The following is a 17,101-nucleotide window of genomic DNA, read 5'->3' as shown; positions in this document are numbered from 1 at the left end:
TAGATTTTGCTTATTTACATTTCCCGATTGTTATAAATATGATCATATTAGTTTCTCAAGGCAATTGTAAGATAAGCGTTTAAAATTGACAAGATAAACATAAGTGGATATCAGGTGACTAAATGTATCGCATGCGCATCTGTGTCATAGGTATTTAACTTCACAGCATTGAATTAGCTACAGATATTTTGCAACGGATTCAATGAAAAATAAACGATGATTTACAACACGCAATATTGTTATTAGAGTAAAGTGTTCGTTGTTTATCACATGAATAACCGATTAAGAGAATTAGCTTTTATTCGTAAAAATATCAGTGTTATTAAATGCCGAGTTATGAACTTCATTTTTCATATATCAGGGATAAAAAAAAATTGAAAAATTGAAAAAAATTGTTTCTAATTAAATGATGACACTGTGTTATTCTTTTTTGACAAAAGTGATATTTTCATAACTTTAAGATGAATGCTACCTGGTGCTTAACCACTTGGTTGACTTTTCTACTTGGATCAGTTAATTCACAGAGCAACATAAATGTTCAAAATTTATATACACTTCTGTTCACTACTAATAATTACAATACGCTGATCAGACCGAGTCGAAACCAGTCGGTGCCGTTATCTGTTCACGTAATTTTTACACTTTACGGCATTTCAGGCGTGGACGAGATAGAACAGAAGTTGACTGCTACTGGGTGGCTTGAGATTGCATGGACAGATGAATTGTTATCATGGACACCCGAAAACTTTGGAGGACTAAAGTATATTTATTATCCACAGGGCGAAGTATGGAAACCAGATATATCTTTACAAAATGGATTTTCAAAACTGGAAGAACTCGGATCAAAATTCATTTCGGTATTTATTGATTCCAATGGATTAGTAAAATGGAGACCCTTTCAAGTGTTTGAGTCCAAATGTGACATAGATTCAACATATTTTCCGTTTGATAGACAGACTTGTCATTTAGATTTTGTAGCGTGGAGTTTGTCTAATGTAGATGTTCATATAACAAAAGGGGGCAAGGGAATAGAACTTGCCAAAGATCTACAGCGTCATGGTGAATGGAAAATACTATCTTCATCTTCCTTAAATCTCGCGGAATCTGACGAGACAAAAGTTCGATTTACAATAGTGATTCAACGGAAACCAATGTATGCTTTAATAAATTATATTATGCCAATCTTGTTACTTTCAATTCTGGATATATTTACATTCAAGATACCAGTAGATACAGGGGAACGCATAGGCTATGTTATAACAGTATGGCTAGCATATGCTGTGTTTCTAACGATTATTAGTGATTCTTTACCACAGACTTCAGAATCTATTCCGATTGTTTCTATCTATATCATGATACAAATATTCATCGCAACTGTAATTGTTATCATTTCAGCGATAGAATCAGGATGCGCACATCGGTCCGATGATGAATCAGTGTATTGTTTGTTACAAGCGCTTACTAAAAAGTGCCGGAAACGAAGTGTTCAATTAGAATCGGAAATTTCAAAGTCTTTGCCGGGAGACAAAACCTGTGTAACGTGGAAGGAAGCGATATCAGCTCTTGATAAAATTTTATTCTGGGTTTGCCTAACAATTTTTGTTTTATCAACTCTGGTTACTTTACTTATTGCAGGTTTGAAGTATATATAATTTTTGTTAACGAACTGTTATTTTAAAAAACTCAAAATTAGAAGTCATGTTTTACGAGTTGTATAAACTTAATGGAGATAACTTTGTATATCTAGAATATTCTATTTCTAAAATGTAATAAGTCCAAAATCCATTTTGATCTCAGACGTTCATTGTATTATATATAGATCCTTAACAAACTAAATTTGCTTTTTGGTCTTGTCAACATACTTTCGATGGAATAAAATCAATAAAACAGAGGGAAATGTACTAACACATCCGACTCAGAAAAATCAAACAAAAAACAAAACATTTGCAGATACCAATTGAAAAGGCTTCAAACAGAACAAAATGACTTGTTGAGAACAATAAACGTAACGGCAGTAAATTGATATTTCTAGTTTATGGTTTTTTTAAGGTTAGTCTATGTTTCTTAATTAAAATACAGAGATTTGTTTTCCTTATCTGTCAAAATGTAGTTGTTGTCATGCTTTTTTTCAAAAATTTAAAAAAGTATGGGTCAACGTTTTTATTCACTCTACAAGTTTTACAAAATTGTCAGATTTTGTATAGATTATGCACAAAAAAAATTGTATGTTAAAAAGAAAACTACACCATACATATAATCCTAAGATTAAATGTAAGGAAAGAGGGGGCGAAAGATACCAGACGGACAGTCAAACTCATGGATAAAAAAAAAATGACAACGTCATGGCTAAAAATGTAAAAGACAAACAGACAAACAAAAGTACACATGACACAATATATATAGAAAACTAAAGAAAAGCAACACGAATCCCACCAAAATTGCTCACAGATAACATGCTTTAAGATGAGAAAAGAAAAAAAATGGGGTCACTGGACTTTTTTTCTGTGTACATCATGTACATATTATATGCATTTTTTTACGAAATTTTCCTTTGATCTTACTGACTGATAATTTCCTTTCTCAGCACAGAAGAGTGATATGAAAAAATATCGCTTGAAACTAAGTTTGGCACATATCTCTTATGCAACTGTTTGGATGAGCTAAGGACAATGAGATATCTTATTTCAGGCACGAAATCGTCTTAATGGTTCACCCATCAGTATTTATAATACATTTAACATAAATATTTGGATCGAAAATATATGCCTAACGGGAAACGACAGTAATTGACACGCTTTGTATGATACTCTAAAAACAAAATCAAACTTCTGGAGGCAGTTTAACTTTTCCGATATGACCATACATGACCGGAAAAAGAAGCTGTCCAAAGGATATTACAAGTTCAGATTAAATAGTATGTGAAACCTAAGAACACAATTTCTCTACACCCCTGTCTTGAGCTTCATGGTAAACTGAATAAATTATATGCTATGAAACTTACATCCTAAAATAAATAAGACAAATGTGTTAAAAAGAAACTCCTTCAATGAAGTAATAGTTTCGTAATAGAAAAATGTCTCAGAGTAAACTATAACTCAACCATTCGAGCTCTCAAAATGAGAAGCGACTTTTATCCTATATTGTACCAAAACAATAGATATAACTTGTATATCATGTATATACTCTTTTAGAAAAAAAGCGACTTATTACGATTATGAGCATTTATGATTCTTTAAGAATATATTGATTTCTACGTGAACACCGTCATAATTCCGACATGGTTTAATCATTGAGAAACAAAACACTTTACTTTGTAAGCATGTTAGATATAATTTACAGGTTTTGACTGAACAGAACTGCGAATTTAACTTTAACTCAAAACATGAAATGCTCATGATAACTTGGCATCCACACTAGTAATTTCATACGCTATTTACGTATTTTTATCACTTTTTTAAATTATTTACATATTGTTGTTGTTTTTTGTATGTTATACACCTTTTTATGTTTGTCCTTTTTCCAGTTAGTAGAAAGTATAGCAAAAACAATAAGCGGACCATACGGTGCCAAACTATGAACTGTGTTCCTTGACTTCGTGATATACAATTTGATTAAAATATAAATCATGTGTCCAAGCTTTGCTTACATGGATCAAAAAACTACTCTCTGTGTTAATTTGATAACAACGTTACATACATCATAAAACGCTCCTTGCTACTATCTGTTTTAATTTGATGACAACGCTACAAGATACATAAAACGTTATGTACTGCAATCCGTTTGAATCTGATAATAACGGGTTTACAAATAAATTCCAAGTTAATTAAATAAAAATTGACTTAATGTTGTATTTTATAAGCCTTAGAATAATCAAAGACTGATAATTTATAATGCATTCAATTTGTAGACATAATACAATCAATTTCCTTATGCGCGACAGTTGCGAGATTTAGACTTCAGAGTGATGACTTTTTAATCGAAACCTTTGTTAAAATTAAAGAAAATTATTTTAAAATAAGAAAATAAATGACAGTATCTTAGCCCAAAACAAGAATATCCTCATATTGCTCTAATTAACGTAATGTGTACTGATCACCCTTTCTTTAAAATGTCGAGTGTGTTTACAAACATAAGTTATAAAGACAAAGGTCATAATAGGAACATCTGCTTGAACATGGTAATAATGTCATTTTTTTCATTTTGGAACATAAATAAAATATGCCTGAGCTACCAGCTAATTAGCTAGTAGACATTTCGATATTTATCGGTAGCTGATTTTAGACACGAAAATGTGTACACGAAAAAGAAGTTCGTTATATATATTTGCATAAAACTATTTGTCCCGTTTTATTTCAAAGGGAATCTAGACGTTTGCAGGCTTGAATAGTAATCAAATGTATAAGGATTAGTAGTTATAAAGCCAAACAATTACAAAGTTGAAGAGCATTGAGAACATATATCTTAATAATTTCATTACATTTATGTTTTATTATAATTCGTAATTTTTGTTGTTTTGAATCAATCTGAAGCACTTTAAATTCATGTTTTATTCTTACGAATTGTTTTGTTTTAGTTTTCAAACTCACGTCATCTTTTGAATAACTGTTGCAATGACACAATCAAAACGGAACAGTTTCATGAGTTTGGGATATTACAAATTTCTAGAGACTTATTTTAATCAGATATGAAAAAAAATGGTGTTTATCGAATACCTGATACCGGCACTTTGTGTGATAATAGTTATCAAAAATACCAGGATTATAATATATACGCCAGACGCGCGTTTCGTCTACATAAGACTCATCAGTGACGCTCAGATCAAAATAGTTCAAAAAGCCAAATAAATACAAAGTTGAAAAGCATTGAGGACCCAAAATTCCAAAAAGATGTGCCAAATACGGCTAAGGTAATCTACTCCTGGGGTAAGAAAATCCTTAGTTTTTCGAAAAATTCAAGTTTTGTAAACAGAAAATTTATAAAAATGACCATATAATTGATATTCATGTCAACACCGAAGTGCTGACTACTGGGCTGGTAATACCCTCGGGGACGAAACGTCCACCAGCGGTGGCATCGACCCAGTGGTGTAAATAGTTATCAAAAGTACCAGGATTATAATTTTATACGCCAGACGCGCATTTCGTCTACATAAGACTCATCAGTGACGCTCAGATCAAAATAGTTCAAAAAGCCAAATAAATACAAAGTTGAAGAGCATTGAGGACCCAAAATTCCAAACAGTTGTGCCAAATACGGCTAAGGTAATCTACTCCTGGGGTAAGAAAATCCTTAGTTTGTCGAAAAATTCAAAGTTTTGTAAACAGAAAATTCATAAAAATGACCATATAATTGATATTCATGTCAACACCGAAGTGCTGACTACTGGGATAAGGCTTAGTGTCCTTTGATTAAACAGATTGTCTAGTTCATGTTTCTGAAGCTCTTTAATGGATTGATTATTCTACTTGTCTGAATGAATTATAGCATTCGTATATTCGAATTACAATCTAACCGCTGCGGGCAATAAATAATTGTTTAAGCATCGTAATAGAACAAAACATAATTATGAGATAGTCAGAGAGCAGGGGAGGTTTTTTTTAACAATTCATTGGTTGCAATATTGAGGTCTGATGCAATTAGAATAAAAATATGATTTATGATAATTTGCATCTCCTCAACCTTTGCTTACGCACACATGTCGAATATATTAATTTTGAAAAATTTAAAGCGTTCTGTACAAGTTTTTTTATGGAATGAAAAGAGAGAGAGAAAGATTGAACATTTTTTTATCATTGATATATATGGTTCAAATTTGATCGAGGTATAAAATTGAAAAGCTATAAAAAAAAATCAACAGTATAAGATTTATCTTTGTTTTTATAGTTAGTCGTGCATTAACTGAGATTCTACTCAAAATGCTCCTCTTGTAATTTGTTTTAAATTACCATTATTAGTCGTGTAATGGTTTATTAAGGGTCATTCGTTACTGATCATTAATACAACATCAATAGATTTACGTTTCCTAAATGACTTGTAACGGACGTTTTTACACAATAATGTATTAATTAACCTTCCATATATAAGTCATGGGCCTGTTATTTAGTAGTTTACTGCTGTATGTCATATTTGATTTTGATTATTAATTTATACATATATAAGACCGTCAGTCTCTTTGGTTTGAATGGTTTTACATTTTTTCATTTTGTGGTATTTTATGGCTGGCATTACATAAGCGATTTTGCTCATTATTGAAGGCTGTCCACATCTTTTTGGTCTTTGGTGAGAGATGTTTCATTGCCAATCATACCAAATCCCCTTAAATCAATTGTACGAAAAATTAGCTACTGAACCAGATGATACCCATTTTCAATCAAAAAGAGTGAAGAATAAACACCCTTACTGGGAATAAAGTGTACTGATTTTATTTCTGTTTGCAAATTACATCTTTCTGCAATGACATTGATCGAGGGGGGAATTAGAAAAGTGTTGTAAGCAAAACCTAGCAAAATATTAGAGTATATAAAACAGATATTCCTTTCATTATTTGGTGGACATAAACCTCAAAGTATATATACATTTGAATTACGTCTTTGATAATGAAATAGAAGATTATTTTCTAAACGCTAAAAAGAGACAAAATATAGCAAGCAGAGAATCTAACAGAATCAAACCCTCCACATAAAAATATGGAAACGTTCGAATAGTTGTCGTTTGACTGTAGTTGTCAGTAAAAGATACGTTAGGAGTGGGTTTGTTTTATTTGATTTTAAATATATTAACTTATCTTAATCATTTCAACAAAACAAATAAGTATGATTGTTAACGAATGTTTATAACCGGCATTGAAAACTTTATCGACTTAAACAAGAAGTCACTATAATTTTAAAATTATTCAACAAGAAATACACTATGTATATTGTTAAGTTTTCATTGAAGTAGCTCGTGCAGTTACCTAAAATAGCTTACATCCACTTCGTTTGAGCTTTTGTGGATAGTTGTCTCGTTGGCATTCAACCACATCTCTTTTGTTTCATACTATAATTTTATCGACAGTATATATAAATTCGCTATTTTTCTATTACACGTATGTTATTGTTATTTTGATTTCCTGAAATATAAAAGTTGAAAATATGTATCCGCTCCACTTCCAAAATAGGGCGTACGTGATCAATCACATATACTTTTTTTCTCATTTACATGTTATGTATCTGATTTTATTATATAACAATATGCTGAGATTTTTGCAAATGCACCAAAAAGCAGGTAATTTATCTATAACTTCTAAAGCTTGTTAACCATCTAAATATAATTAATATAATTTTTTCATATGCGTACGGTATTACAGTTGTAAGTGTTAAGTTCTTTGATAGTGCTTAGTTATGAAGTTAAAAGAATGCACGGAAAATGAGATGGAGAAACTGTTAGAAGCTTTGATGAAACAAATGTTGATGATATTTTTTGTGTAGTTTATGAAGTCAATGTAAAGAAGCGGGCCTTCAAATGTTCTACAGGCTCCTTAAACTCAGATATGGTAGTAATATGATTGTTAACTATTTGGCTATATGTGGACCTAATTGTAAAATAATTTACTTTCACTGTTCAAAATATCCGTGTACTATAACATATATAAGTCATATCACTTCAACATCATTGGCTTTTTTGTTAGTCGGTTTCTCTTTTGTCATGCATACACCCGAAGTCCTTCTCAAATAAGTAGCTTATTCCTAAATTCTCTTGTTTTTATTTCTGTAATGTTGTATATTTGATAGCTACTACAGGAAACAGCCATCATCTTACATTATCCGGAGTATATAATAAAATTGAGAATGGAAATGGGGAATGTGCCAAACAGACAACAACCCGACCATAGAAAAAAACAACAGCAGAAGGTCACCAACAGGTCCTCAATGTAGCGAGAAATTCCCGCACCCGGAGGCGTCCTTCAACTGGCCCCTAAACAAATATATACTAGTTCAGTGATAATGAACGCCATACTAATTTCCAAATTGTACACAAGAAACTAGAATAATACAAGACAGTTTGAAGTTTATTTTAACGTTTGGAAAAACAAGGATAAACATATGATGTATGAAGACGGAACAATATCTGCGTAAACATGGACGTGTTCTATCTATCTTATCGAATGTAACATTAACATCTGGAAGTTATTCTTTTCATTAATGTAGTAATCCCAAATACTCATAATGGTTTCATAATTGTTTTTAAAAATATGTGGTTATTAATTTTACAGCTTTTCAGTGCAAGTGATTAACAAATTAAATGTTAATCACTATTTTGAAATAATGCCATTTCATCTGAACATTGGTATAGTTTTGAGTATTTTTTTAACCTAAATATGCAATTGGAAATATAACGGAACTATAAACACAAAGAACGGATATCATACAAGGTTTAACTAAAGGTTTCTTTGGAAATTGCCTGTATCTAGTCAGCGAGTTTTGAGATTTTTACCTATTGTTTGTTTTGTTCACGCATCGTTGTCAATATAATGGAATTAATGTGATACAAAATAGAGATTTCCCAGCTAGCTATAAAACCAGGTCCAATCCACCAATTTCTACATAAAAAAATGTCTGTAACAAGTCAGGAATATGACAGTTGTTATCCATTCGTGTAATGTGTTTGAGCTTTTCATTTTGCCATTTGATTAGGGTCTTTTCTTTTTTAATTTTCCTCGGATATTAGTATTCCTGTGTTTTTACTTTTTTTTTCATTCGGTCTGTTGGTTAATAAAGCTTGATCGGGTGGACGTGTTGAATAAACATCGTTTCAGTATTTTCGTAAATGTTATTTTTTTATTTTTAATGTACTCTAATCAGTAAAGTTATTTTCTTTTTTCCCCTTCTTTCTTTGTTATGTGGCTATTTTTTTCTGTTTTAAAAACATCATAGAAACATTGCTTTCTTTGCTAGTTAGATCGTTAATTAGGGCTGATACTCCATGAAACGGATTAACATAAGCTGTGCACAGCTTATTTTCAAGATCTCATTATTAAAGTATACTGTATAAAATTATGTATTTGTTATGACGGTGAATAAATATGTTTAAACCAAAGTGTCTTGTATGTTCGAGAACAATATGAGAATACATAGAAAGTCTTGGTCAGTTACTCTTCCGATATGTATTTTTTTTAATAACAACGACAGCTTGACTTGCGTTATATTTACATAACGCTTTTTTCTTTGAAGCAATACGGTATTGATTATGTTATGATACCTCAATGACAAGTGTCTGTGTGCCATTATTCCTTAATCAATTAATATGTTGTTAGAAAAACTAGATATAAGCTATTCATCAACACAACACATTTTACGGTATAAAATTCATCAATTACTCCCTTTATAAAATATTTTGAACGTTACAAGCTTTTCAAGTCCTTTTTAGCTTGTTATGCAGTAAGGATTTTGCTCAATGTTGAAAGTAATACGGCTACTTAAAGTCGTAGTCAATTGTTCTCTTGGGAAAAGTTTCTCATTGGCAATCACACCACATCCCCTTATTATCATACATGTGTCATGTATAGACATAATAGCTACTGAACAAGATGATACCCTCTTAGCTAATTTAAAAACAGGTGAAGCATCAGCCGCCTCAAGTGCTAATGAAGTATGTTTGAAAATGATATATAAGTGTTCGCAAATCATATGTTTCTGCAGTGCTCTTGATCTATCAGTATGTGTTCAAAAGTGTTGTAAGCAAACGATGAAAACGTTTAAGCATATAGAACATATATATATTGCTATTACTATTCCTAAAAGATAAATATAAAAAGTCGGCAAAACACCAACAAAAAAGGAATAGCGGTGACATCCAGTAACATAATCTTGACATACACATGCATATATCAGAGCATTTGAATAGTTTTGGTTTAACAGAATTTGACTGTAAATTTTTTACATTGTTTTTTCACATTAACTGCATTTTCCCTCAGATTTCTAATTGACGATTTGATTTAATTGCTGAAATTAGTGTCAGATAGTTGCAAACCTTAACCTTCAAAATTTAACACTGACAGTTTAGTAGACAATTAGAAATAATTATTACTCATTTTTAAGTTACATATCTGCTTTAAAAAAGAATTATATGAATAGATTTTTATAAATGCACCAAATACACCTCATATATCTTATACGCGCCAAAAAAAATCACACTCAGAAGTAATTTACATCGTTATTTTCATATGCTTTATTAATTTCAAGTTCTTTACTACAATTAAGGAAATTAAATAAATGCACTACTAAGTTAGTTTGAGAACGCTTACGATAGGCCGAGAATAAACGAAAGTGTACGAGTTTTGACTAGAATTTAGGTAATTTATCATGTTTATACGTAATAGGGACATTCAAATGTTCAGAAGACGTCGTTAGCTCCTACGTAAAAGTGATCTGATTGTTTACTTGTTGGCCTTCTCAAGAATGCACGGTCATGAATTGCATTGCTTAAAATATCTGTGTTGTATTAACTTCATAGAACCACTTCATATATACGGCTGTTTTTTCAGTCGGTGTGTTGTTTGGCATGCATAAACAGAAATCCTTCTAAAACTTATATTTTAATGACTGTTTGTTTTAGTATTTTAAAGACCTTGACAGTTGTAAGAGAACATTTATATTTGTAAGTTACATATAATAAATCTCTATCTATAACAGAAAACCATTCCTTTTATGAAAGTATAAAAAGTACGTAATTTCTTTTCAACATCTAAAGGGTTTTTTTTTTCACTCCAGAAATTATTAATACAATTATTTTCATATGCGTTATTACAAAAGTAATTGGTAAGTTCTTTGATAGTACGTAGTATGGCAGTAAAATGAAAAGAAATAACGATTAAATAATAGACAGTTCTGTCCTACAAAGCCCCACTCAAGTAGTAGAATTAATTCAATTATTGTCTCAGCCGCAAGACTTCTTTGGTTACTATCTGTGATACGGCAATTGTTTAATTGCACCTAGCATTTCTCATCAAAATGTTTTTACTTTATAGATACTCCTTTTACAAAATATTTTCACGTCACAGATCCTCTTTTACCAAATGTGTTCACGTCACAGATCCTCTTTTACCAAATGTGTTCACGTCATGGGTACTCCTTTTACAAAACGTTTACACGTCAAAGATACATTTTTACGTACGGTTTGCACGTCACTCCTTTTACTTAAATGTCTCTACGTCATTTATGATGCTTTTCAAAATGTTGTCCCGTCAAAGATACTCCTTCTACCAAATGTTTTAATGTCAAAAATACTCCTTTGATTAAATATCAAGTCATAGACACTTATTTACTAAATACTATCATGTTAGAGATACCCCTTTTAACAAATGTGGTCATGTCATAGATACTCATTTTACCAAATGTGTTCACGTCACATATACTACTTTCACCAAATGTGTGCATGTCATAGATACTCCTTTTACCAAATGTGTTCATGTCAAAAATACTCCGCATGTCTTGATTTGTTGTTGTTTTTTTTTTGTGTGTTTTTCTTCAATTAACTACAGTTGCCATCTCTAAATGAATGGAGTGCTAAAATGGGAAACCAGGAAAAACTCACAATTGCAATGGACGCTATTGATGGTACCTCAACGGAAATTTACAGGTCACTAATTGAATTTCAGAAGCATTATTTATCGGAACATCACCATTTTCAATGCACCTGTACTCAGGTTGTTATCGAAAATGTAGTCAAAATTTGTTTTATATTGATTCCGGGTTTCTTGGACTTCAAAATGACGTACAACAGTTCTGTTTGCTAGTTGTTTCGTAGATTCAAATAAAAGGAAATCTTTTCTGTTATTCGCCTCTGAATTTATTAACATCTTACACATCATACAGAATAGAATTATATGTAAATATCATCATGAATGTGAACATGAAAGTTAAAAACAGTTTTAAAAGTTATCAGTACAGCTATGACATTTTTTTTTTCTTTTAGCGAATATAATGAGATAATTATTTTAACTTGATTTAGTCTTGGTAAATAAAACCATTTGTTCATGGCAGTTATTATTAATGATGATATTTAAATTGACTATTCGATGCAAACCTAACATTACCAAATATGTACCAGTTCGAATAAAGATTGGTACCCTCTGAACCAAACGCATCTACCATTTCCTAAGTCATTGACTAAATAAATATTCACTGTTTGTTTCATCTTTATGAAAATAATCAAACATTTTGTACCAAAATCGATGTTTCAGATTTCGTATAACACAAGTTTGAATTTTGATTACATGAAACTACATGTGCATTGACAATTCATTAGCCAAATAAAATTAGTGTTTGTTGTTTTTAATAGTTATATACAAATTATCAATCGATAAAATATGTTGGTATATATTTTGATATTTGATTATTGTACATCAAATTCATTATTTTATAATGATACCTTCAATAATAGTGAGAGAGAAACAAAATTTAAATGAATGATCTAATAAAGAAAAATGGAGCAATTTTAGCAATCGGTTAGCAATAATTCTTTTTAAAAAATCTTTCCTAGAGTTCTATAAAATCGGATAATATGCAAATGTCAATATCAACCTTATCCCAATCCATTACAAAGGTATAAGCGCCACAAACAATTATCAAAGGTACCAGGATTATAATTTATACGCTAGACGCGAGTTTCGTCTACATAAGACTCATCAGTGACGCTCAGATAAAAAAATATGAAAGCCAAAACAAAACAATGCAAAAACAAAGCCATAAAAACAGAAGATAAAGTATCAAAACAACAGAGGCATTACAAAATTAGTAAAAGTCAATCAAGAGCAACACCCTTTTATTTTTTGGGTTTTTTTTCGTGTTGTTTGGGGTTGTATTCAAATTGAAATAAACCCCCTTTTTGTCATTATATCTATGTTTAATATACAATAGTCTACGGCAAGAAAACACCAAAAATATCCAGAGCCGATATTCTCATATGATTATAAGTAATTGCATGTATATGCCTATCGAATCAATAATAAGCGTGCAATTCTGGAAAAAGAGAATGTTTGCAACACGCAGAATATCTATGAACATTAAACCTAATTTAAATCGTCTTAGGACAGATGTGATTTTGTATTTCATCATGAAGATCTATCGTATAATTATAACATTGACTCAAGAAATAAACTATGTGTTATTCATTCCAAAAAAAAAAAAAAAAAAAAATAGTGATACATAATGACATTTTACAAATTTGAAATTAGTAACAATAGTTTTAAAGAAAAATGTGTTTAATAGTTTTTGTAAGTACAAACCTAATTTACAGAATTCAATGTATAAGAAGGATATAAAAACTTATGACAATGGTCCAAATTTTGTAAAGCATTGTTGATTAAGTTGTATAATCTTTTTTTAAGCTAACTTAGAAATACGTACACGCAATTTAAAATAAAACAATATTATGAAGATTCTTCTTAATGAATAAACGATTTTGAATCAAACTTTCTATGTTAGAGACAAAACTTGAAATAGCGTATAGTACAAGAAGAATTTTGACATCTTGTTGTCAAAAAAGGACAAAGATAAGTGATTTTTTTTTTATTCAAAATCACTTTTCAGTTGATTTTTTTAAAGGGCCAAATAGAAGTAACTTTTCTGCGAAAAAAATTATATACAGAAAGTCTGATAGATGTTATAGGTGATACATTTGAATGATTAATAGGATCTGAAAACAAGCTGTTTACTAATATAAACATGTTTCCTAAAATTAATGATGTGATACAAGTATTATTATATAATGGTTTTGAAATGCAAAAACTGATTATTTTCCTATTACATTTTATGCTAGAAAACATCTGTTTTATTTATCAATAAACGTAAAAGCAGAAGGTGTTACACAATTAAGCACTTTACAATGGCATTGACCTCCAGTATTAATCAAAAAAATATGTGAAGCAAGCACTTTTTAAAATCAGAGGGTCTAAGTTAATATTTTGTCAATATTTTATGAAAAATAAGAAAGCCAAATTAATTTAAGTCAAGCTGTTTCGTACCACCTTTACTTCTAGAAAAAGTGGTCGTTGTTAAGAACATGAATGACTGGTTAGGACCATTATCTTTTTAGAAGTTGAGAAAATTAAGTTGAAGTTAAAGAGTGAGAAACTGCTATGCTTTTTTATTGTGTATCAATTTTTTTTTTATCTTTTTTAAACATGCTTTTCTTGTAATTCTAGGAAATTACCTACATCCTATATCTACACCCAAGTTCATGCAATTATGACTTTTTGAGGACAGGATACTAGCTTTCTATATACTTCCAATAGATATAGGAAGATGTGGTATGAGTGTTAGTGAGAAAACTCTCCATCCAAATAACAATTTATAAAAGTAAACCATTATAGGTCAATGTACGGCCTTCAACACAGAGCCTTGGCTCACACCGAACATTCAGCTATAAAGGGCCCCAAAATTACTAGTGTAAAACCATTCAAACGGGAAAACCAGTGGTCTAACTCATAAAAAAAAAGAGAAACGAGAAACACGTATAAATTACATAAACAAACGACAACTACTGTATAAAAGTGGTCGTTGTTAAGAACATGAATGACTGGTTAGGACCATTATCTTTTTAGAAGTTGAGAAAATTAAGTTGAAGTTAAAGAGTGAGAAACTGCTATGCTTTTTTATTGTGTATCAATTTTTTTTTATCTTTTTTAAACATGCTTTTCTTGTAATTCTAGGAAATTACCTACATCCTATATCTACACCCAAGTTCATGCAATTATGACTTTTTGAGGACAGGATACTAGCTTTCTATATACTTCCAATAGATATAGGAAGATGTGGTATGAGTAATAGTGAGAAAACTCTCCATCCAAATAACAATTTATAAAAGTAAACCATTATAGGTCAATGTACGGCCTTCAACACAGAGCCTTGGCTCACACCGAACATTCAGCTATAAAGGGCCCCAAAATTACTAGTGTAAAACCATTCAAACGGGAAAACCAGTGGTCTAACTCATAAAAAAAAAAGAGAAACGAGAAACACGTATAAATTACATAAACAAACGACAACTACTGTATAAAAGTGGTCGTTGTTAAGAACATGAATGACTGGTTAGGACCATTATCTTTTTAAAAGTTGAGAAAATTAAGTTGAAGTTAAAGAGTGAGAAACTGCTATGCTTTTTTATTGTGTATCATTTTTTTTTTATCTTTTTTAAACATGCTTTTCTTGTAATTCTAGGAAATTACCTACATCCTATATCTACACCCAAGTTCATGCAATTATGACTTTTTGAGGACAGGATACTAGCTTTCTATATACTTCCAATAGATATAGGAAGATGTGGTATGAGTGTTAGTGAGAAAACTCTCCATCCAAATAACAATTTATAAAAGTAAACCATTATAGGTCAATGTACGGCCTTCAACACAGAGCCTTGGCTCACACCGAACATTCAGCTATAAAGGGCCCCAAAATTACTAGTGTAAAACCATTCAAACGGGAAAACCAGTGGTCTAACTCATAAAAAAAAAACGAGAAACGAGAAACACGTATAAATTACATAAACAAACGACAACTACTGTATGAAAGTGGTCGTTGTTAAGAACATGAATGACTGGTTAGGACCATTATCTTTTTAGAAGTTGAGAAAATTAAGTTGAAGTTAACGAGTGAGAAACTGCTATGCTTTTTTATTGTGTATCATTTTTTTTTTTATCTTTTTTAAACATGCTTTTCTTGTAATTCTAGGAAATTACCTACATCCTATATCTACACCCAAGTTCATGCACTTATGACTTTTTGAGGACAGGATACTAGCTTTCTATATACTTCCAATAGATATAGGAAGATGTGGTATGAGTGTTAGTGAGAAAACTCTCCATCCAAATAACAATTTATAAAAGTAAACCATTATAGGTCAATGTACGGCCTTCAACACAGAGCCTTGGCTCACACCGAACATTCAGCTATAAAGGGCCCCAAAATTACTAGTGTAAAACCATTCAAACGGGAAAACCAGTGGTCTAACTCATAAAAAAAAACGAGAAACGAGAAACACGTATAAATTACATAAACAAACGACAACTACTGTATAAAAGTGGTCGTTGTTAAGAACATGAATGACTGGTTAGGACCATTATCTTTTTAGAAGTTGAGAAAATTAAGTTGAAGTTAAAGAGTGAGAAACTGCTATGCTTTTTTATTGTGTATCAATTTTTTTTTATCTTTTTTAAACATGCTTTTCTTGTAATTCTAGGAAATTACCTACATCCTATATCTACACCCAAGTTCATGCAATTATGACTTTTTGAGGACAGGATACTAGCTTTCTATATACTTCCAATAGATATAGGAAGATGTGGTATGAGTGTTAGTGAGAAAACTCTCCATCCAAATAACAATTTATAAAAGTAAACCATTATAGGTCAATGTACGGCCTTCAACACAGAGCCTTGGCTCACACCGAACATTCAGCTATAAAGGGCCCCAAAATTACTAGTGTAAAACCATTCAAACGGGAAAACCAGTGGTCTAACTCATAAAAAAAAACGAGAAACGAGAAACACGTATAAATTACATAAACAAACGACAACTACTGTATAAAAGTGGTCGTTGTTAAGAACATGAATGACTGGTTAGGACCATTATCTTTTAAGAAGTTGAGAAAATTAAGTTGAAGTTAACGAGTGAGAAACTGCTATGCTTTTTTATTGTGTATCATTTTTTTTTTTATCTTTTTTAAACATGCTTTTCTTGTAATTCTAGGAAATTACCTACATCCTATATCTACACCCAAGTTCATGCACTTATGACTTTTTGAGGACAGGATACTAGCTTTCTATATACTTCCAATAGATATAGGAAGATGTGGTATGAGTGTTAGTGAGAAAACTCTCCATCCAAATAACAATTTATAAAAGTAAACCATTATAGGTCAATGTACGGCCTTCAACACAGAGCCTTGGCTCACACCGAACATTCAGCTATAAAGGGCCCCAAAATTACTAGTGTAAAACCATTCAAACGGGAAAACCAGTGGTCTAACTCATAAAAAAAAAACGAGAAACGAGAAACACGTATAAATTACATAAACAAACGACAACTACTGTATAAAAGTGGTCGTTGTTAAGAACATGAATGAC

General features: G+C 31.0%; 2 protein-coding genes across 2 annotated transcripts in view; one reads left to right on the top strand and one right to left on the bottom strand.

Moving 5' to 3' along the window:
* The window catches only part of LOC143059406 (beta-1,4-galactosyltransferase 1-like), a 361,910-nt gene that overhangs the window by 103,069 nt on the left and 241,740 nt on the right, over positions 1-17,101 (bottom strand). The gene's annotated exons all lie outside the window — the stretch shown is intronic.
* LOC143058698 (neuronal acetylcholine receptor subunit alpha-3-like) lies at positions 221-1,836 on the top strand. Its single transcript, XM_076232161.1, has one exon. It carries the CDS (start codon positions 462-464, stop codon positions 1,650-1,652), a length of 1,191 nt encoding a protein of 396 aa, XP_076088276.1. The 5' UTR covers positions 221-461; the 3' UTR covers positions 1,653-1,836.

This window comes from Mytilus galloprovincialis, chromosome 14, assembly GCF_965363235.1.
Source record: "Mytilus galloprovincialis chromosome 14, xbMytGall1.hap1.1, whole genome shotgun sequence".
NCBI classification, from domain to species: domain Eukaryota; kingdom Metazoa; phylum Mollusca; class Bivalvia; order Mytilida; family Mytilidae; genus Mytilus; species Mytilus galloprovincialis.
The sequence above is the reverse complement of the archived record's forward strand: the minus strand, read 5'-3'. Positions and strand labels throughout refer to the sequence as shown.